Raw genomic sequence first — 24,384 nt, forward strand, 5'->3', positions numbered from 1 at the left:
AGAGGAACCAGAGAGTATAAGGAAGGAAGAACTGGAAGAAGCTATAAACAATATTAAATTTGGAAAAGCGGCAGGAGAGGACCAACTAGATCCAGAAATGATAAAATGGATGGGTGGAAAAGGAGAGGACTGGCTATTACAGATATGCAAGGAAGCATGGAGTACAGAGAAAATCCCAGATGACTGGAAGAAGAACATAGTTCTACCAATATACAAAAAAGGACAACATAATGAATGCGAGAATTATAGAGCAATATGCTTGTCATCGGTCGCCTTCAAGGTATACACGAGAATTATAGAGAAGCGTCTAAGATCAGTGATAGAGAAAGAATTGGAAGACGAACAGGCTGCATTCAGATCAAACCGTCAAACAAACGATAACGTCTACATCATAAGAAATATAATAGAGAGACAATGCCGTAAAGGGAATGAACTATTTCTCATGTTCGTCGATCTGAAGGCGGCATTTGATACGATAAACAGAGAAATATTGTGGAAAATATTGGAGAGCTATAATATACCAAAAAAGATGATAAAAGTCATAAAATCTATATATATGGAAGTAGAAGGCCAAGTACAAATAAATGGAGAAAGATCAGGCACTTTTAAATGGGATAAGGGAATTAAACAAGGAGATGGACTAAGCCCCCTCTTGTTTATAATAGTCATGGATACTTTAATCAAAAATACCAAAGATCAAACAAGAAACCTTCAATACATAGTAGGATATAAAAACTTAAATGCAATAAAGATCAACTCCCTTCTATATGCTGATGATATAGTTCTAATCACAGACACAGTAGAGAAAATGCAGAAACTAATAGATATTTGGCAAAAAGAGATACATAAATTAAAAATGGAAATGAACCTCAACAAAACAAAACTTATGATAATAAATGAAGATGAGAAAAGAGAAAGGAATACTAATATAATAGTAAGGGAAAAAGTAATAGAACATGTATCTACTTTTGAATATCTGGGAAATATAATAACAGATGATGGGAAAACGGACTTGGCAATAAGTAATAAACTGAAGAAGGCAACTAGCGTGTATTACTCTTTAAATAATACAATTTTTGGAAAGTCAGAAATAAGCAACAAAACTAAACTCAGAGTATATAACAGCATAGTAAATCCGATAATGACATATGGGGCGGAAACATGGATTGTCCAAAAGAAACATGAATCAATGATAAACGCGACGGAGATGAAATACATGAGAAAAATAGCCGGAGTTACGAAGTTTGACAGATTCAGAAATGAAGATATAAGAAGAGAGTTGGAACAAGAACCGATAATTAGGAAGATCGAAAACAAACAATTAAGCTGGTTTGGACACATACAACGAATGGAGCAAAATAGACTTACAAAGAAGGTACATGAAGCCAAAATGGGAAACAAAAGAAAAAAGGGAAGGCCGAGGAAGACATGGATGGACCAGATCCAAGATATAGGTGAAAGGAGACACATCAGTATGAAGGATATGAAGAACCTGGCCACCAATAGAAGCAATTGGAAGAAGTGGATAAAAGGCGGAACCCGACATCCGACGCCCTGAAGGGCACTAAGGATTATGAGAAAGAAGAAGAAGAATTTACCTACATCTTGAGAACGTACAAAGTATGCTTTGAAACAAATGAACGTTATGGAAGTATATTAAGAAGTAAATAGTATCTATGTACCTATTCGTGTCACAAAAGCTGGTAATAATTTCTAATGGTTTCGCCCAAAACATATGTCATATCCAAAAATTTTTCGGTTAAAAAATTAAAATTTAAAATATAAAAAATTGTTACAAAAATTTCAACTACAAAAGTATTACCAGTTTTTGTGACACCAGTAAATACTATTTATATTAATAAATAATTTGGATGATACATTTAACATTCATTTGTTTCAAAGCATACTTTATAATAATTTTTATATTCTCAAGATGTATGTAAGTAAATTTAAAAGGTAAATTAAAAGTTTAACTAAATACAATTTAACTAACAATTAATTTGGTACAGGAAAGTTGCTGTAGTAGAAAAATTACTACGGTTGATTTAAAATTTGGTTGTTTATTTAATTTAGTAACTAATTTATGCATTCATTAATATGGTAAAATATTTTTTGTAAAATAATTTAAAGTTATTAAATTCAATTGAGTTGTACGATTTATTTTAATCTTTAATTACGTTTTTATTTTCATATTTTATATTTTAGTGTATGTTTCTAAAACCAGATTATAATTATTTTTTTTGCAAAAAAAATTTTAAATAAAAAATCCGCAAACACGTAAAATCTATAGTTTTTTTAAAATATCTACAAAACGAAATATGCTAGGTGCATACAACCTTATACCAAAAGAAAGGTTGTAATATTTACTACAAAACGCAAAACTAATATACAGGGTGTCCCATTTAAAAAAAATGAGAAAATTTTGTATTTGCAAATAGTGATCACACTGTATATTTTATGGCTAAAAGTAAAAAATATTAAATTATTTAAAAATAACACTATATTTTAAAAACTTTGACCTATCACCTAAATTTTTATTTCCTTGGAAACATAATCCACAACCCTATAAATATTACCATTTTTCTCAATAAAAATTTAAATATTTCGAAAATTATTAACTTTAGGCCTATAAGATCTTATACAAATTTTTCATATTTTTAAATAATATATTCAAAAATGATTTAATATACAGGGTGTTCCATTTAAAAAAATAAAACTTTGGTTCATACCGTCGTTCTGACTCACCCTGTATAATTGAAAATAATTTTAAATTATAGACCTCTTTGATACACATTAGTTTTGTTATAAACATTTTTTTGTATATCTCATAGTTTAGCCGTAATCAAAGAAGACCAGAGGTTTGGCGCACCCTGTATATATGGTTCACAGACATGGACACCCACCAAGGCCAATATTGATAAAGTAGTAAAGCCACAGAGAGCGATGGAAAGATCAATGCTCGGGGTGAGGCTGAAAGTAAAATACGCAGGGGAACATGCTGCCAAATTAAAATGGAGCTTCGCAGGACACAATACCCGACTGAAGGATAAAATATGGAATCACGAAATATAACAATGGAGACCGTGGTTTAGGAAGAAGAAGTAAACGAATGCCACAAATGAGATGGGCTCATGACATAAAGAACTTTGGAGGGCACAACTGGAAACAGGTGGCGCAAAATAGAAAAAACTGGATTGAATTGGGGAGGTCTATGTCCAAAGTTGGAATACTGAAGGCTGAAGAGGAAAATGTTACTACAGCAAGAAAAGTGTATATTTCAAAAATCTGGGGAGAGTCGAAATGGGTGAGTTACAAAGTTTGACAAAAATAAAGCGAATTTTTCGCGAAATTAACATAGAATCGAAAAACTGACAAGTACGTGTTCAATATTTTCCAAAAATCTATCGAATGACAATAAACACAAACTACCACGGAGGTTGGGAGGGGGGGTTGTAAATTCTATTTAAGATTTTAAAGTAAGCCTCATCTATTATTGCAGATTCCTTACGTAAAATAAAACTTTTATTAGAGACACTTCTTTAAATTATGGATAGAGATGGCACTATAATCAGAAAAAAACGATTTTTGAAAGTGGAAAATCAAATTAACAAATAAGAAATTCCTACTAAAATGGTAAACTTTACTGCCTTGGTATTGGGTCCTTCATAACCCAATATGTCCCCATAATGCTTTTCTAACTCCAAATTTTAGCATCCAATGCTCCCCTACTATAAGAATATATTCTGAAACTTCTTGGACTTTGATCGGTCACGAAATAACCGCGGCTCCTAGACTAGGTTTCCTTTTTTTCCTGCAATTTTGAAAATATTATGATTTATGTACTTTTAATCCGTAAGACCTTGATTACTATAAATATTGATCTACATAAAATATGCATCAATACTATAACAACTTATAGTTTGTTATTTTGTAACCGATTAATATAAACGTACCATACCAAATAACCCAATACAATAAACATAGAAGTGTTTCTTCGGGTTAATACTAAACTTTCAAATAATATAAAATGTTTACTGAGAATTTGTACAGACTTAAAAATTATGTAAAATCTCTTGAATTTCTTTTAAACTCTTACCTTTTGTTTCTGGTAAAAATTTATAAATTAAGATAGACCCTACAAAACAACTGAAGCTAAATAACCACACTGCCCAATGGGTTCCGATGGTAGCAGCAACTATAGGATAGCTGGACGTTAAAGAAAGTACTATTAGACCGACTACAGTCATGATAAAACTCCCAGCAGCTGCTCGGTTTTCTGGAGTAAAGATCTCATGCATTATTGCCATAGGTATGGGACCTAATCCCATTGAATTCATTAAAACATATGATAGCATAAGCACGATTGGTAACCACTGGAATTGGTGAATTAATGGAGAATTTACGTGTTTTAAATAGAAGAAGCAGCCTAAGAAAAACAATGGTATTCCTGTTCCAACACTAGAAAATAATAACATTCTTTTTCGTCCTACTCTTTCTACTACACTTGAAGTAAATATAAACGAAGAAATTTTTACTATAGAAACAATCACAGCTACCTTATGCCCAGAGACGCTGGTACCAGCTGAATTAAAAAATGGAGCTAGGAAACTCATAATTACTGCAACCCCTGAAAGATGCTGTACTGCAAGGGGTAAAATTGCCAGCAGTAGCCCTATTCTAGTTTCTTTGGTTTTAAATAGGGTAAATATAGTAACGTTCCTCTTAGTGTTTTGTTTTGATTTGACGTTTGCCTCTAAAATCTCGATATCTCTATTAATTTCATTAGTAGTTTTATTACTTCTTAGTCTGTTTAAGGCAGTCCTGCATTCATCTTTTCTACCTTTGGAAAACAAATAAACCGGACTTTCCGGGAAAAATATAAAAAATAATAAAAATGGAACAGTAAGGAATGTTATAAAAAGATTGAATACCTTATAACTAAACAAGGGACCTATTATGAAGCTATAAAAATGACCAATTTGGTGAAAGAGACCTAGAAAACAACCGAATTTTGCTCTGTTATGATCTTCACAGAGTTCTGTAATATAAATTGGCACAATTGCAAATGAACCACTTAAAAATATGCCAATGATACATTTAGAGATAATGATCATAGTCACAGAGGTGCTAAACGTTAGCAATATTGATCCCAATAAAACATTCAATGTCATAAGTTGTAAAAATCTTTTTCGTCCCAGAACGTCAGAGAGCTTCGGCAGTGTAAGGGTTCCTGCAAGTGCAGCTAGATGTGGTATTCCTGCTATCATCGATATGTCCACGGTTGCCGCTGGTTGACTTAAAGGATTTATTGTAGCGTCATTTGAGATTATGGTAGGTATAATTGGCGAAGTCCATACCGTATGTGCTCCACTTAGCAGTATTGGGATTTGTACTAAAAAGAAATAATTAATCAGTTTATTTACAAAACAACATTGTAATAGAAATAAAAATTGTGTAGCTTTATTAAAGTTTATATATACATGAATTGCATAAAATCACACAAAATTAGCGGGTACACTTGCGTGCATATATAATATACACACAAGTGTATTGCTACGATTTTATAAGTCATATTAAATTTTCTCTAGACAATATAAAAATAAATAATAACAACGATCTCTCTAATGTTAAAACATATTAAAAAAAGCCCCCTCAAAATTCGACTTGACTATCACCTAATGGCTCAAAAGAGAACGAAATTTACTTTATAATTACTAACAAAAAACGTTGTTCAAAGACTAACTGCATTAAATCGATATTCAACTGGTAGTGACCATAGAATAGTTAGAGAAAAGAGAGTATGTAACACAGAGAGAAAATAAATATAAAAACAATAACTAGAAAAATGTCACATTCACTTCGATTATTAACAAAAGACGTACCAAAAAGAATAAGGAAGAAATAGAGAGAAAAAAGCTTATAGAAAGACGTATAAGATAAAACTAATATTGAACTGTGCATCAAAACTTTCGATGTTCAAAAGAAGTCACGTAATAGGTGCCAAGACAAGCAAATAAGAAACCTCATGTAAAAAGGAAGAGATGGAAAAAGATAAGTACACAACGAACATAGCAAAGCTAAAAAATTTAAACAAATCATTTCAAAAACCCTTAAGAACGACATATTTTTGAAATCAGTGTAAACAATGTAATTTTTTTAACCTTCCGATGACCATCCTTTTTTTGTTACACGGATGACCAAGGGGGGAAAATAACCCCAGGTCAAAAATGTCAAAAATGACAGTTAACAAAAAAAAATTTTTTTTTTTTTATATTTTTTTTATGGCTAACCCTCAAGAAACAACTAATATTGTGGAACAAAACAAACTCCTAAAAGTTCTAAAATGAAAACTGAAGAGAGAAACGAGGAATATTCAGTTATAAAATTTAAAAATTATCAAGGACGTGTCGTATATGAAAAATATTAGATCCTGAAAATAATCCAAGAGTTCTGTAGAACATTATATAGCCGAGATGATCACATTCCTGTTGTAGAAAGGAACAGTTCCTAATATAAAATCAAAGTATGAGACCAACTTAAGAAAGCAACGGACTAGAAATGATAAGTCCGTTGTTTTCTTAAGTTGGTCTCATACTACCTTGGCGAGGCGAATACCTTGAGATTAAAAAGAAAATGGTGGAACAAGTAATGAAATTTACATGTTTGGGAATAAAGTTACCGAGCGACAACACCATCTAAGAAGGAGAAACAAGAAAACAGGTGAAAAAAAAACAGCACAACAGGATGTCTTCAGGATAGAGTAAAAAGAGAAACAATAGCGCATATATAAAAGACTTATCCTGACACATACCGCCAAAATACAAGACACCAGCAAGATATTTGGAGACAAACGTAATAAGAATCCTTAAAGGAATATCCGAAAAAAAAAACAGACGAGCAATGCGATTAAAACCTTACGCAGAATAAACAAGATTATTACATTGATACAAAAAAGAAAAAAGAGAATAAAACACCAATATAACTCGCATGGTAGAGAAGAGAGTAGTTAGAATAGCCATATGTCACCAACTGGAAGAGATAGCACAGATCGTCCACAGAAAAGTCATTAATATTCTACTAAGGTAGGAGGTGACGTCGAAAAAATACAGGCAATTTTCCGAAAACATGTAGGAGAAGAAGTATACATAATTTAATTATAAAAAAAATATTTAACACACACGGAAAACAAGGAGAGGTAAGGTATTCCAGAGAATGTATAAATAAAGAATATAATGTTGGTTAAAATCTATTTTGGGTTGAGGGTAAAAATAGTACCTATCAATGTGTAATGTATAGCTATAGATAAAAAAGTAAACAAAAATCGTTAATATTCTTAAATATGCTTACTCATAAAAACAGTTAAATATAAAAAGGGGGTGTCAGCTCTTGGAACTGCACCTTCAACTTTCAACGAATGTGCACATTCAGTTTCAAGACCCACGTATGTAACTTCCTGCAATTTTTCTCCATTTTTTTCAACGTTGTTCAACTGCTTACCCATTTTTGTAAAAACTATTCACTTTTTTCGCATACATAAAGATAATGACTTCTATAGAAATAAAAAAATATATAACTAAGAAATACCTTCCCTTCTGGGAATTTTTTTTTTATAATATAAATTAATTTTGACATCTAGGCTTATTTTTATCTATAATATTTAACAATGAGATTTTGAGATATCACAAGGTAAAATTTAGAAAATAAAAATAAGGAATATATTAGCATAATTTTGAAATCAGTGTAAACAATGTAGTTTTTTTAACCTTCCGATGACCATCCTTTTTTTGTTACACGGATGACCAAGGGGAGTAAAATGACCCCAGGTCAAAAATGTCAAAAATGACAATTAACAAAAAAAATGAAGTTTTTTTTTTTATTTATTTATTTTTTTATTTTTATGGCATGGACTTTGAGTCATTCAGCCAGTCACAACATGAGCATTAGTGTCATTTGTAGTGTGTATGTTGAGTAAGTGTCTTGTTACTTTGCAAAGTCGACGTCATTAGCGTAAAACTACTTGGAATTACACATAATAGACGGTATTTTACTAAACATCAACTTCAGAATATATTTTTTCTTTGTAAAATATAGGGAATTTTTTTTCTTTCAAAATATCAGGATACCTAGAATGATATGAAAATCAAATAAAAAAATAGTGAGTTAAAAATTAAAAATACTTTTGAATTTATTAAAGAAAAACATACGATGGGGTCAAAATTTTCCCCGCTTGGTCATCCGAAGGTTAACGGAAACCTCTGTTCAAGATAATAAACTGGCCGTCAAAGAAAAGGGGCCACCCATAAAATTTAAGAAATCTGTTTATTCTTTTTCCCCAGGAGAGGACAGAAAATCGAACGAACTCCTAAAGCACGGAAGACAAGATTTTTTTAATCAACTATTAAAACAAACACAAAAAATAATAGAACAAAATAGAATACCACAAGAATGGATATCAAGCATCCTAATACCTCTCTTCAAAAAAGGAGACAAATCGGACCCGGAGAATAAAAGAGGAATTAACTTATTAAACACAACATTAAAATTAACAACCAAAGTGATAACAAACAAACTGAATGAAATTTTAACAGTAGCAGAAGTACAACAAGGTTTTACAACAAGGTCGGGAAGGTCATGCACTGACGCTATATTTATAATGAGGCACGTTCAAGAAAAATCGTTGGAATACACCAAACCAGCATATTTATGTTTTGTAGACCTTAAGAAACCATTTGACAGGGTCACATTAAAGGACGTTATCCATTTGTTATACTCAAGAGAGGTACCTCTAGGAACAATCAAAACAATCCAAAACATCTACTAGAACAACACAATAAAAGTAAAAGTGGAAGATGAACTAACTGACCCAATTGAAGCCGGCAATGTGATAAGACAGGGGATTTCTTGAGTTCTTTATTGTTCAACCTGATCATGGACGAAATAATAAAAGAAGTAAGAACTAAAAAAGAATACCAAATGGGAGAAAAACAACTTAAAATAATTTGCTATTCGGACGATGCAATACTAATCTCTCAAAGTGAAGGTGATTTACAACGTATGCTGCACCAATTCAACATAATCGCCAGAAAATTTAACATGTTAATTTCCTCAAAAAATACAAAATGCATGGTTAAAACAGCAGATCCAATAAGATGTAAATTGGAGCTGGAAGGTCAGATAATGCAACAAGTGATGGAGTTTAAATACCTAGGCATCACACTATCTAGCTACGGAAGGCTCGAAGCAGAAGTGGAAGATCAAGTTAATAGAGCAAACAGAGCCGCAGGTTGACTAAATGACACAATATGGAGAAATAAAAATATCGGAAAAGCACTGAAAGGCAGAATTTACTAAACAGTCATCAGACCAATAATGACATACGCGGCAGAAACACGATTCGACAAAGAGAGGACAAAAAGATTGCTCGAAACAGCGGAGATGAAAACCCTTCGAAAAATCGATGGTAAGACTCTATGGGACAGAGCTAGAAGTACAGATATACGACGAAGGTGCAAGGTGGATTACATTAATAACTGGGTAAGAAACAGAAGAATAGAATGGAATGACCACATAAGCCGAATGACAACAAATAGTTTAGTCAGAACAGCGAGAGAATGTTCCCCAATAGGAAGACGATCAGTTTGAAGACCACGAAAACGATCGAATGATAACTTACTAGAAACACATCAACAAAAATAGACAGAATCATGTCTATACAAAAAGAAAAAAAAGTGTATTCTTTTTCTTCTCCTCCTCCTCCTAAGTGCCTTCTCTATTGAGGTTGGCGATCAATATTGCAAACTTCTCGCTGTTGTGGGCTTGGTGAATATTTGTTTTATTTATATCAAATTATTGAGTATCTATCGTATATTGGGTCAGTTACTCCTGTAGCAGGTAACCTGAACAAGAAACCCATCATAACAACAATAATTGAGTTGTAGAGTCCAGGAAAGGCAAGGATCACTCATTTAAATAATGTGTTTGTCAACATGGTTCTAGATGACACTCGTTTTGAAAAAAACTTATCACGCTTTGGATGTCCCATTGAGGAAAGATAGTTCATTCCTCAATGAGAGCAATTCGAACCGATTCACATGTTATTCGAGCAGATATACTTCGTTTTACACGCCACTTGAGAAGGCTCCATATATTCTCTATAGTCTGGACGTTGAGAAGGCCAGTCCATTTTTTGAATACCAACATCTTCAAGGTTTTCTTTTTCTTAAGGTGCCGAGACTTCTTGTCGATCGTGGGCTCTCATGTTGCCCAGCATATTAATAATCATTATCTTATTTACAGCCGCACGAAACAGTTCAGTGCTAGTTTTCCCAAACCATTGGCGTAGGTTTTTAAGCCAAGAAGTTGTACGGCGACCCACACTTCTTTTTCCCATTATTTTACCTTGACAAGATGAAGCATGTCATATTTTTCTGGTTGAAGCATTATATGACCAAAGTGTCCCAATTTACGCCTTTTCGTTTGTGATTCTATCTACCCAACTGATCTTCAAAATACGGTGGTAGACCCACATCTCAAATGCTTCTAGGTTTTCCAAAAGCGATTCTATAATGGTCCATGCTTCACCCCCGTAAAATAGTACTGGGAATATATAACATCGAACCATTCTTATGCGAAGTTCCAAATTGAGATCATGACTGCACAGGCTTTCCTTAAATTTCATAACACTTTTTCTTGCTTTGGCAATTCTACTTTTTATTTCTGTACTAGGGTTCCAGCTTTCATTAATATGGGTACCCAGATATACAAGATACCTTATGCGTTCAACTGAGTCATTAGCAGTGGCGACGCGTGACTTTTTCTAAAATGTTACCAAAACCAGATATTAAATATATACCAGATATATTATATATTATCTATATATATATATATATATATATATATATATATATATATAAAAAACAAAATATGCACAAGATGGAATGCAACCATAGACACGTGTTTCTGACTTATTAGTCGTCATCAGTATGATATAGCTAAACAGGAGCAATGCAACCAATTTGTGGCTATAATGTTAGAAGACCCTCAGGATTCGAGAGCAACAACTAACAAATCCACGGAGGAAGCTACAGCTACCTGAGGCAAGGAATGCCAAACGTTTAGAACGTTTTAAACAATCAAACAAGGAGAGGTTAGCGCGAGTTAATAAATATCGGCATGGCTCGCAATAAGTATGAAAAACAAAATATGCACAAGATGGAATGCAACCATAGACACGTGTTTCTGACTTATTAGTCGTCATCAGTATGATATAGCTAAACAGGAGCAATGCAACCAATTTGTGGCTATAATGTTAGAAGACCCTCAGGATTCGAGAGCAACAACTAACAAATCCACGGAGGAAGCTACAGCTACCTGAGGCAAGGAATGCCAAACGTTTAGAACGTTTTAAACAATCAAACAAGGAGAGGTTAGCGCGAGTTAATAAATATCGGCATGGCTCGCAATAAGTATGAAAAACAAAATATGCACAAGATGGAATGCAACCATAGACACGTGTTTCTGACTTATTAGTCGTCATCAGTATGATATAGCTAAACAGGAGCAATGCAACCAATTTGTGGCTATAATGTTAGAAGACCCTCAGGATTCGAGAGCAACAACTAACAAATCCACGGAGGAAGCTACAGCTACCTGAGGCAAGGAATGCCAAACGTTTAGAACGTTTTAAACAATCAAACAAGGAGAGGTTAGCGCGAGTTAATAAATATCGGCATGGCTCGCAATAAGTATGAAAAACAAAATATGCACAAGATGGAATGCAACCATAGACACGTGTTTCTGACTTATTAGTCGTCATCAGTATGATATAGCTAAACAGGAGCAATGCAACCAATTTGTGGCTATAATGTTAGAAGACCCTCAGGATTCGAGAGCAACAACTAACAAATCCACGGAGGAAGCTACAGCTACCTGAGGCAAGGAATGCCAAACGTTTAGAACGTTTTAAACAATCAAACAAGGAGAGGTTAGCGCGAGTTAATAAATATCGGCATGGCTCGCAATAAGTATGAAAAACAAAATATGCACAAGATGGAATGCAACCATAGACACGTGTTTCTGACTTATTAGTCGTCATCAGTATGATATAGCTAAACAGGAGCAATGCAACCAATTTGTGGCTATAATGTTAGAAGACCCTCAGGATTCGAGAGCAACAACTAACAAATCCACGGAGGAAGCTACAGCTACCTGAGGCAAGGAATGCCAAACGTTTAGAACGTTTTAAACAATCAAACAAGGAGAGGTTAGCGCGAGTTAATAAATATCGGCATGGCTCGCAATAAGTATGAAAAACAAAATATGCACAAGATGGAATGCAACCATAGACACGTGTTTCTGACTTATTAGTCGTCATCAGTATGATATAGCTAAACAGGAGCAATGCAACCAATTTGTGGCTATAATGTTAGAAGACCCTCAGGATTCGAGAGCAACAACTAACAAATCCACGGAGGAAGCTACAGCTACCTGAGGCAAGGAATGCCAAACGTTTAGAACGTTTTAAACACAAATAGCCACAAATTGGTTGCATTGCTCCTGTTTAGCTATATCATACTGATGACGACTAATAAGTCAGAAACACGTGTCTATGGTTGCATTCCATCTTGTGCATATTTTGTTTTTCATACTTATTGCGAGCCATGCCGATATTTATTAACTCGCGCTAACCTCTCCTTGTTTGATTGTTTAAAACGTTCTAAACGTTTGGCATTCCTTGCCTCAGGTAGCTGTAGCTTCCTCCGTGGATTTGTTAGTTGTTGCTCTCGAATCCTGAGGGTCTTCTAACATTATAGCCACAAATTGGCTGCATTGATCCTGTTTAGCTATATCATACTGATGACGACTAATAAGTCAGAAACACGTGTCTATGGTTGCATTCCATCTTGTGCATATTTTGTTTTTCATACTTATTGCGAGCCATGCCGATATTTATTAACTCGCGCTAACCTCTCCTTGTTTGATTGTTTAAAACGTTCTAAACGTTTGGCATTCCTTGCCTCAGGTAGCTGTAGCTTCCTCCGTGGATTTGTTAGTTGTTGCTCTCGAATCCTGAGGGTCTTCTAACATTATAGCCACAAATTGGTTGCATTGCTCCTGTTTAGCTATATCATACTGATGACGACTAATAAGTCAGAAACACGTGTCTATGGTTGCATTCCATCTTGTGCATATTTTGTTTTTCATACTTATTGCGAGCCATGCCGATATTTATTAACTCGCGCTAACCTCTCCTTGTTTGATTGTTTAAAACGTTCTAAACGTTTGGCATTCCTTGCCTCAGGTAGCTGTAGCTTCCTCCGCGGATTTGTTAGTTGTTGCTCTCGAATCCTGAGGGTCTTCTAACATTATAGCCACAAATTGGTTGCATTGCTCCTGTTTAGCTATATCATACTGATGACGACTAATAAGTCAGAAACACGTGTCTATGGTTGCATTCCATCTTGTGCATATTTTGTTTTTCATACTTATTGCGAGCCATGCCGATATTTATTAACTCGCGCTAACCTCTCCTTGTTTGATTGTTTAAAACGTTCTAAACGTTTGGCATTCCTTGCCTCAGGTAGCTGTAGCTTCCTCCGTGGATTTGTTAGTTGTTGCTCTCGAATCCTGAGGGTCTTCTAACATTATAGCCACAAATTGGTTGCATTGCTCCTGTTTAGCTATATCATACTGATGACGACTAATAAGTCAGAAACACGTGTCTATGGTTGCATTCCATCTTGTGCATATTTTGTTTTTCATACTTATTGCGAGCCATGCCGATATTTATTAACTCGCGCTAACCTCTCCTTGTTTGATTGTTTAAAACGTTCTAAACGTTTGGCATTCCTTGCCTCAGGTAGCTGTAGCTTCCTCCGTGGATTTGTTAGTTGTTGCTCTCGAATCCTGAGGGTCTTCTAACATTATAGCCACAAATTGGTTGCATTGCTCCTGTTTAGCTATATCATACTGATGACGACTAATAAGTCAGAAACACGTGTCTATGGTTGCATTCCATCTTGTGCATATTTTGTTTTTCATACTTATTGCGAGCCATGCCGATATTTATTAACTCGCGCTAACCTCTCCTTGTTTATATATATATATATATATATATATATAATGTATTTTATAAATATTTTTATATATACAGTGTTCCCATACATCAAATTTTGTTCGACTATACACCGTGAATTTTCAGCTTGCTATTAATCAACTTTTTTTTGGTACGCGCGATCCAGGTCTATTATAAAAATAGATGAAATAAAATTAAAAAATTAAAAATTTAAGAAATTATATAAAGTATCTACAAACTAAAAACATATTTGTTGTTTTTAGGTAAAATATGTATTATATCACCTTTATACTTTATTAAAAAATCCAAATTGTATAATTAGTATACTAATCAGTACATTCATTTTTCATTTTTAGCCTAAAATATTAAATAATTTTTATTTTATTGATTATACACTACAATGTACTGTATAATCAATATTATTATACGTCATATTATAATAATGTTGTTGTTAATTAATATATTTCGACAAGTAATTAAAATCGATTAATATGATTTATATAGGATAAAAAGGTATAGATATATTATCTGTATAATAAGAATAAGCAAGTACAGTTACAAGTTATAAACTAATAATTAATAATGCATATTATGCAATAATCGAATCCAAAGGGCCGGTACGGTTAACTAACCGGAGTTTAATCGAGAAAATACCGGCCCTAAGAATAACAGACTTCATAAATGGAATTATAATTATTACCTATAATTATAATAATAATTAAAATTGCATTTATTAAGTCTGATATTCTTACGGTCGGTATTTTCTGTCCCGATAGACACCGGCCCTACCTAGCGTCACCAAATTAAAATTTGGTAACACCAATATGCGGTTTCAGAGCCATCGTCTCCACAAAATTTTCAGAGACGATCCAGTCAAAGATCCTATTATCGTTGCCACTCACAGAAGTGGTAAACGGCGCGGCGCACGGTAAGGGCACAGTATAATAAATATGGAACCTCTTTATACTGTGGTAAGGGCGTATTATAATAACGTGCAACCGATTTTACATAAACTCGCTGATATTTTCGTGCGACTAGTTGGCTATTTTACTGAATTAGGTAGATACTATTAACAAATACTTCTATTTTTAAAAAATATAAATGGAATTATTTCATAGTAGTCATAAAATATTTATTTACAAATATTAACTGTTACCAATGGTAACAATGGTTACATGGACGCTTCGCCAGTGGTCATTACCAATTGTTATGCTATAGTTATTGTTATTTACGGCTGCCTGTTTTCTAATAACCACAAACTTTGTTTTTCTTGCTTTGAGTTTAAGTCCATATATGACGCACATCGCCACCAATCGGTTCAATAACGCTTGAAGATCTTCAGTTGATCCTGTCACTAACAAAGTGTCATCTGCATCATCTCTGTCATCTTCAAGATACTATGTTACAATTCTTGGCGTGTGTGGTCTCGCATTTTCTTGCTCTAGCAGAAAACCATTGAAAATAAATCCAGTATATGGCATCAGACGATATTGTAGGATCTTCGATAGGTATCTGACTGATGTTAATGTTCCTCTCAATCAAGGCGATATCCGTATGTGCATTAAAAGGAATTCCTGTCCACAACATTACTAAGCCACCACCTAAGAAACCGGTGTGACCGAGTGCAGCCAGGATAATGTTCTCCTTCTGAAGATCTTATTTCGACCATCTTTACCATAAATTTATATTCACAGTACCAACCATAACCATGCATTTGATATTTGAGCCACTGTGCATTTGAAAATACTTAAATAAGGGATAACTTTAATGTTATGAAAGGCTTTTTGTAAAATTGTGGATTGTGGGTTGGGCCACTGTTGCTCTGAGTGCCTCAATTCGTTTCAGAGTTGACCAATATCTTCTTCTTATGTATGTTTCACCGTCTTTAGGGATGATCAGAGAGGCTTTGGGCGGAGAAGTTTCGAAACTTTATAATACTAGAATGTCTCAGCAAGAGTACTGATATTTTAACATGAACTGAGAGGAAAATGCTGGAGTATTTCGAATATGTATTGTTGTAGAATGGTTTTTTGAAAAAATTCAGAAAATAAATTTATATCAGGGACCACGAGATCGTAGATTTTCTTCACTCTGTATGTGACCAAAAATTGTATAGAGTCTAATTTAGTTAATAAACAGTGCTTTTTCGGGGAAGGTGAAATCGTTAACGGATTTTTTGAAAGGATTTGCAGACAATGGTTCGAAAATATTGGAAAGTGCATGTTATTTCGTTTTGTGAACATCAATAGGATGTTTGTAAATAATTCGTAGAAGGTTTAAACGATGAACAAATTTTATTGAGTTTAGAATGTAAGGCCTTTTGTTTAGTTTTTTGAAAAAACGATAGTAATTTGATGTCTCTTAGAATTTTAACAAAATGGAAAGTTGGATACAAATTAAGTTGGTTTTTTTAGGAAAGAAAAGTATGGATGTTTTGGGTAGAGAGGTTGTTTTTGATTGGTAGAGAAAGATCGATGGAAGGGATGAGAATGTGGAGTCGGAATTTCAGAGAGAAAAGATAGACACTGTGTGATGAATATCGGGGGAGAGCAGTCCAGTTTTGAAAAGTGGGAAGTCAGTGTAAAGTGGTGAAATCGGCCTTTGCGAGCAGAATCAAGTTGAAGCGAAATTGTTGACCGGTTGAGAAGTAAAATTTTTTTGTGTCCGAGGAAGACTCCTTTGTTCTGTCTATAACGCGTAGCTGATTGGTATCTATTTGCACAAAATATCAAGCAAGGAGAAAACTGAGTGGAGAATTCGAGCAATTCTTGTTTTTGTTTGTTTTTGAAGCAGTTTGGTCGAGAGGGATATTTTTTCAACATAAAAAGAGTACGTGTGGGAGAATCAAGGACAACGCAATCTGGGAAAAGGAGTGAAGAAACAAAAAGGTTAGTCAAATAATTTGTCGAAACGGAGATAGCTTGTTTATATCCACAATATGCTCATTTTTTTTGTATTGAACAGTTCTATAACTCAGTTGGTCATTCCAACTTAAAGTAATCAATTCAAAAGGAGAAAAGTAAATTTTATTAAATTTAGTATGAATAAACAATAATTGATTTAAATAATTTTTTTTGTTAAAACAAGGAGACATCAGAATTAAAGCTTGATTTATTAAGTAAGAAATTGTGGTAACAAATTTAGATTTGAGTATTTTTTTTTCAAATCTTATTTATACAGTATATTGGATAAATAAATAATAAAAAATCAATGGGAAAATCCCAATAGTTGGCTGTATACCATAGTTTAAAAAACCAATACAGAAGTAAAAACTTCGAGATGTATTCTGGTATAAAATCGTTTATTTAAAAACTATAAAATGTCATCGATTGCAGAAAGTTTTCGTTCTAAACAGAACATCTTCAGTGCCTAGAATGAAGTATTTCCACGTTAGATTAAAGCAAAAGGTTAAAAATGTGACTGTTAAAATGAAAAAAGTGTGGGAATACTTACATCCTGCCGAGTATTTTGAAACTAGCACACCGTAAATAGTGTTAACATCATCATATATGGTTTACATAATGTAATATGTTAAAATGTTATGACTACAAGTCGATGTTAATGGATAAAGTGGAACACATGCTAAAAGGGTGCCATGGTTCCCTGCTCGAAGATACTAGGTACTTGCCAATTCAATGGGCACAGACCAACTGAGAAATTATGAAGTGGATATACAATTTGACAAGGGTGACATGACATGACAAGATAAAGCCAATTTTTGGTTAAAGTTTCATTTGATTTTGGATTTTTTAATAAAATGCGAAGGTTTGTCTGCAAAAATAATTTAAATTATTTGAATAATAAAATCTACTGTAAAGTTTAAATTAGCAACTCTCTATTCCAGAATAACTTATAGATTCATTAAATTTAATGCAGATATATTACGTGGTTTAAGTTGTGACGTCATCGAATGTGAAATGACGAGATGAAAGTTGAGTTTGTTGAAACAAGGAAATACACTACATAATAAGATAATTAGACTTGCGTGGAAAAACAAAGCTAAACAAGCCGAGAAAACCAGAATTTAAGAGTGTTTTTATGTGATGAAATGTTGGTTGCCTAACAAGGCAAGCAGACAACAGGTTGAAGGTAAACGGTAGAATATTGCGAGAAAACAGTATATATACAAAAGGTGGCTATTTATTGTGTTAAATTTATTATTATACTATTGTAATGAATAATTATGTCTGTTAAAAGTTGGAAAATAGTTGTTAACAAAATTAAATAACTAAAGATTACTGTTAGTGAGGTAGATATATGTGTGAAGGATATGATTGTATATAGTATTGTGAAATGAATGAGAGTATGTAATAATAAAATAAAATTAGACTATGTGACATAAAGTCTAATTCATCTTTATGTAGTTTTGAAAGGACTGAATGAATTGGAAGTAATGTATCTTGATAGTCTACCAACGTGGAATAGTGAATAATTGTATATCCACTTCATAATTTCTCAGTTGGTCTGTGCCCATTGAATTGGCAAGTACCTAGTATCTTCGAGCAGGGAACCATGGCACCCTTTTAGCATGTATTCCACTTTATCCATTAACATCGACTTGTAGTCATAACATTTTAACATATTACATTATGTAAACCATATATGATGATGTTAACACTATTTACGGTGTGCTAGTTTCAAAATACTCGGCAGGATGTAAGTATTCCCACACTTTTTTCATTTTAACAGTAACATTTTTAACCTTTTGCTTTAATCTAACGTGGAAATACTTCATTCTAGGCACTGAAGATGTTCTGTTTAGAACGAAAACGTTCTGCAATCGATGACATTTTATAGTTTTTAAATAAACGATTTTATACCAGAATACATCTCGAAGTTTTTACTTCTGTATTGGTTTTTTTAAATAAATAATATTTTACATTTACATGATATTGAATGTGTTTAATTTCCCTGTTTTATCCTGGAAGGAGTAAGCAACTAGAGATACTAGAAGCCACAAATCATAGGTATTATATCAAATACAAAATTAGCCCTGAGAATAAAGTTTATTAGAAAATTTAATTTGAATTTGGTTTTGTTTTTACATAGGCAGAAATTAAAGTAATTAAGTAATTAATTAAATTAAGAATTTGCTAATCAATCTAATAAAAGAGACAAAGTAAAGCATAACAATAACTAATGAGAAGTCTCAAACCTAGGTTGCTACAAAATATTATGCAAGGGAAAATAGCAGAAAAACGCAGTCTATGACGAAGAAGAACTTTACGGATTGAAGAACTTGTAAAATGGTATGGTGTTAATACAAGCATGCTATTTAGGGTGATAGTGAATAAAATTAATATATTTATGATAATAACCAGCGTTCTGAAAGGACATGTTACATGAAGAATTAGTTACTTGGATCGAAAATTTCGAACTGTTTTAAAATTAGTTTCAAAAACTGTATCATTATATGACCAATTAATATAAATTGGATCATAATTTAATATCTATGAAAATAGTTAGTGAAAAATTTAAGAAAACTGTTGGAACAGCATTCATTCCATCCGCTTTAAAAATCACCAGATAAAAATCATCAATTAGGAGAGTGTTCACTGTGATTTGAGTGATTTGATGTATACAATATGGATGGGTGATATAATTTTTCATTTTAAATTTATATTACGAGCGTAACCAACATCATTGCATCACCTAAAGATTTAACAACAGGTGCGAAAACTGTGTGAAAATAGGTAGAATTCTTAATTGGAATGTATACCGCTAAAACAAAGAATGTAAACAACTGTAAAATAATAATTATAATAAAAACGTTGATCGTTCAAACCCAAGATTTGAGGGATTATTTCATTCATATAGTCTAAGAGCTGGGAGCGGATTTTGTGCGTGATAAGTAATATGGAAAAACTATACGGGGATATGTTGAATTAGTTGTGTACATGACTTTTACCAACGGCCGGAAACCAGAGTGGGGGCCGAGGGTAGTTATAAGGGGTCAAAGTCGCGGTTATTATTATTTTTTTATGACGCGCATGATCGCGATAGTGCACCAAAATTTGGGAATAAGTAGGTCATGACGTACCTAAGTAAAATCTCTAGGAACGCAACGCTGCGTGGCAGACAAAGGGGTGGGGGTAGGGGTGAGTATAAAAAATATAAGGGTTTTTTTGCGACGTTCGTGATTGAGATAGTGCACCAAAATTTGGGTATAAGTAGACCGTAACATAAATAAGTAAAATCCCCAGAGCCAAAAACCAGAGTAGGGGAGGAAGGTAGTTATAAGGGGCCAAAATCCCGTTTTTTATTATTTTTTTTTGTGATGCTCATGATTGAGATAGTGCACCAAAATTTGGGAATAAGTAGGCCATGACGTATCTAAGTAAAATCTCCAGGAGTGGAACGCTGCGTGGCCGACAAAGGGGTGGGGCAGGGGTGAATATAAAAAAATATAAGGGGTTTTTTGCGATGTTCCTGATTGAGATAGTGCACCAAAATTTGGAAATAAGTAGACCATGACATAACTAAGTAATATCCCCAGAGGTGGAAACCAGAGTGGTGGACGAGGGTAGTTATAAGGGATTAAAGTCGCGGTTTTGATTATTTTCTTTTGTGGCGCTCATGATGGAGATTGCACCAACATTTGGGAGTAAGTAGATCATGAGGTAACTAAGTAAAATCTCCAGGGGCAGAACGCTGCTTGGGGTACAAAGAGGTGGTAGGCAGGGGTGAGTATAAATATAAATGGGGGTTTTTTTGCCGTTCGTGATCGAGTGCACCAAGATTTGGGAATAAGTAGATCATGACATTGCTAATCAAAATCTCCAAAGGCGGAACGCTGCGTGGAAGACAAATGTTGTGCCGGGTCACAAAAAAATAATATACACTGCGACTTTGACCCTTTAAAACTACCCTCATCCCCAACACTGGTTTCCGGCTCTGGGGATTTTACTTAGCTAAGTCATGGTCAACTTATTCTCAAATTTTGGTGCACTATCTCAATCTAGGACGTCGCAAAAAACCCCTTATATTTTTTATGTTCACGCCTACCTTCACCGCTTTATCGGCCACGCAGCGTCCCACTGTACAAGAATTCATCTGTACTCAGTAGATATATCTTAAAAACACCCTGTAATTATCTACGATAATTACTTTCAGTTATTTATGTCATCATAACAATATTACAACCTTCATTCGATTATATAAATATTGTTATCCTAGATCACGATTCACTAATAATTGCAGAGTAAATTATAAACACTTTTCATGGTCGATGCTGAATAGGCATTTCTAAATATATAAACAGCAAAACTATAACAAGGGAATTCTTATTATTATATTAGACATTCGTCATTCTATTTTGGTGATCAGACGTAATATTTCCACATTAAAGATAGTGTCTCTTTTTCTTCACGAGACGTTCTTTGGGTGCGGTGCTACCAGCTTATGCTCATGCGAGTGTAAATAAAACAACTCAACAAGTAAAAGCGTATCAATTATTCCACCCCTCGGATAAGGGATAACCACCCTCACCGGGAGAAGATAGCCTTAATGCCAGGGCTGTCATATGGCGATCCTGGCAGGATCGCCATATGACAGCCCTGGCATTAAGGCTATCTTCTCCCGGTGAGGGTGGTTATCCCTTATCCGAGGGGTGGAATAATTGATACGCTTTTACTTGTTGAGTTGTTTTATTTACACTCGCATGAGCATAAGCTGGTAGCACCGCACCCAAAGAACGTCTCGTGAAGAAAAAGAGACACTATCTTTAATGTGGAAATATTTCGTCATTCTATTTTGGTGATCAGACGTAATATTTCCACATTAAAGATAGTGTCTCTTTTTCTTCACGAGACGTTCTTTGGGTGCGGTGCTACCAGCTTATGCTCATGCGAGTGTAAATAAAACAACTCAACAAGTAAAGCGTATCAATTATTCCACCCCTCGGATAAGGGATAACCACCCTCACCGGGAGAAGATAGCCTTAATGCCAGGGCTGTCATACCACCCCTGGAGATTGTACTTAGTTACCTCATGACCTACTTATTCCCAAATTTGGTGCACTATCTTGATCATGAGCGTCACAAAAAAAATAATAAAAATCGCGACTTTGACCCCTTATAACTACCCTCGTCCCCCACCTCGGGTTACCATCTCTGAGGATTTTACTTAGTTATGTCATGGTCTACTTTTTCCCAAATTTTGGTGCACTCTATCAATCACGAACGTCACAAAAAACCCCTTATATATTTTGTTATATATACATAATGTATATAATGTAAAAAATACACACTCATTGGTTGTATGGAGAGAAGGGTGTGGGTGGAGTAAAAAGTGCAACCACCTTCTTGTTGTGAGTTCTGGGTCGTTTAAATATTATACAATATCTAAACAAGCGAAGAGCTTCACAATGTAACAGAAGAATGAGATAACTAAATGTTTTTTAATTTATCAAAATCATCAACAATTTCAATTTTTTATAGATTTTGATTGACATTGCGGGATCGGAAGATATTAGTTAGATGCGTAAAACTGTGTTTTTATTACTCAACCGTGCAAAATGTAAGTAAATTTTACTTTAGCGATAAATAAAATGTACATGGAGAATAAATAAAAATATCCGAAAAAATAAAATTTCATTTGTTCATAATTTTTAAGCCCGTTGCGGGATCGGAAGATAAAGTCCGATTTAAATAATTTTTGTTTTGTTTTTCTTGTAATTACCAATCGCAACTTTTCCGCACTATAGCGATACTGGATTATCAACTTGACTTTTTGAAGTTATACTTCTTTACGGGCGTAATGACGGTGAAATTTTATATGGGAAAACCTAGCGACCGGGCGCATGCGCATTATAACTTTGTTCTGATTGGATGTTCAAATGACATGACAAAAATTATCCAATATGGCAGCTGTGGCACAGCTGTGGGACTGTGCATGGTTTGGTTATAATGTATGCTTGTTGCGTTTTAAAATTTGTAGGAAGAGAAACAACAAACAAAAAGTTAGTTAATGGTTATACTGCCTTTTTAAATAGTTTTCATATTATATTTTTGGACTTATTTACATAGAAGAGCCAATACACAAAAAGGGAGACAAGAGAAACTGTAATAATTACCGAGGTATCACCATATCAAGTATCCCTGGGAAGGTATTAGCAAGAATACTAGAGACAAGAATAAAAACACAAATAGAAACAACTATGGAAGACACACAGTGTGGATTCAGGAAGGACAGAAGCACGCAAGACCTAATATTCACATTAAGACAAGTAAGTGAGAAGGTAATCAAGAAAAATAGAGAGATACATATGTGCTTCATTGACCTGGAAAAGGCGTTTGACAGAATCCGAAGAAAGGACGTTTGGAAGACACTAACAGAAAGGGGAGTCGACAGACACATAATAGAAGTAATAAAGGATATGTACAAAAATAATACAAGTACAGTAAGAACCAATAACGAGGAATCCAGAGAATTTTCTACAAGTCAAGGCGTCAAACAGGGATGCGTGCTGAGTCCACTGCTATTCTCAGTGGTACTGGATGAAGCGATAAAGAAAGCCAAGAGAAGAATGAGAAAACTAACATTAGGATACTGGCAAATGAAACAGACTCAACTATCGGAGCTACTATTTGCAGACGACATGGTATTGATAGCAGAAAACAGAGAAGACTTACAGAACAATCTTGAAATCCTAGAAGAAGAACTATCAAACATAAATATGAAAATTAATACAGAGAAAACAAAAACAATGATAATTTCAAATACGAGGAAGACACACGCAATAGAATTAGACGGGAAACAACTAGAGCAAGTGGAATATTTTAAATACCTAGGAGTAATAATCGAATCAAATGGTAAACAAGACATGGAAATAAACGAGAGAATGGGACGAACAGGAAGCTTATTTAACACTATGAAAACAACATTTTTTGGGAAAAAAGGGATACCGGAAAAAGTAAAAACGGCAGTCGTTAAATCAGTAGTTAGACCAACAATCATGTATAGCAGCGAGACATGGACATTGACGGGGAGACAAAAATCCAGAGTCAATGCTATGGAAATGAGGTTCCTGAGGAAAATAGCAAACAGAAAAAGGACAGACAAAATACGAAACGAAACAATTAGACAAAACCTAAAACTAGAACCAATCAATGAAAAAATAGTAGAAGGACAACTTAGATGGTTCGGGCACGTGTGTAGAATGTCGAACGAGAGGCTAACAAAACGAGTGTTCGAAACGAGAGTGCAGGGGAAAAACAAAAGAGGGAGACCAAGAGTTATGTGGGTAGATGAAATCAGGAAAGAAGTCGAGAAGAAGGGATTGACATTGGAAAGTGCAAGAAACCTAGCGC

At 34.1% G+C, this 24,384-nt stretch overlaps 1 protein-coding gene across 3 annotated transcripts in view; it reads right to left on the bottom strand.

Annotated features, from left to right (window-relative positions):
- Positions 1-4,018: 4,018 nt before the first annotated feature.
- The window catches only part of LOC126882823 (facilitated trehalose transporter Tret1-like), a 44,307-nt gene continuing 23,941 nt past the window's right edge, over positions 4,019-24,384 (bottom strand). Inside the window, exons 1-2 of one of the 3 annotated variants that reach the window (XM_050647915.1) lie at positions 7,348-7,581; positions 4,019-5,392 (exon numbers count right to left, since the gene is read on the bottom strand). In XM_050647915.1, coding sequence (XP_050503872.1) covers positions 4,053-5,392; positions 7,348-7,501 — 1,494 coding nt within the window. In that variant the 5' untranslated portion in view covers positions 7,502-7,581 and the 3' untranslated portion in view covers positions 4,019-4,052. Of the gene's footprint in view, positions 5,393-7,347; positions 7,582-24,384 lie in introns of those variants that run through there. The other 2 variants (XM_050647916.1, XM_050647914.1) reach the window with 2 other exon arrangements.

Source organism: Diabrotica virgifera, chromosome 3 (assembly GCF_917563875.1).
Source record: "Diabrotica virgifera virgifera chromosome 3, PGI_DIABVI_V3a".
In the NCBI taxonomy this organism is placed as follows: Eukaryota; Metazoa; Arthropoda; class Insecta; order Coleoptera; family Chrysomelidae; genus Diabrotica; species Diabrotica virgifera.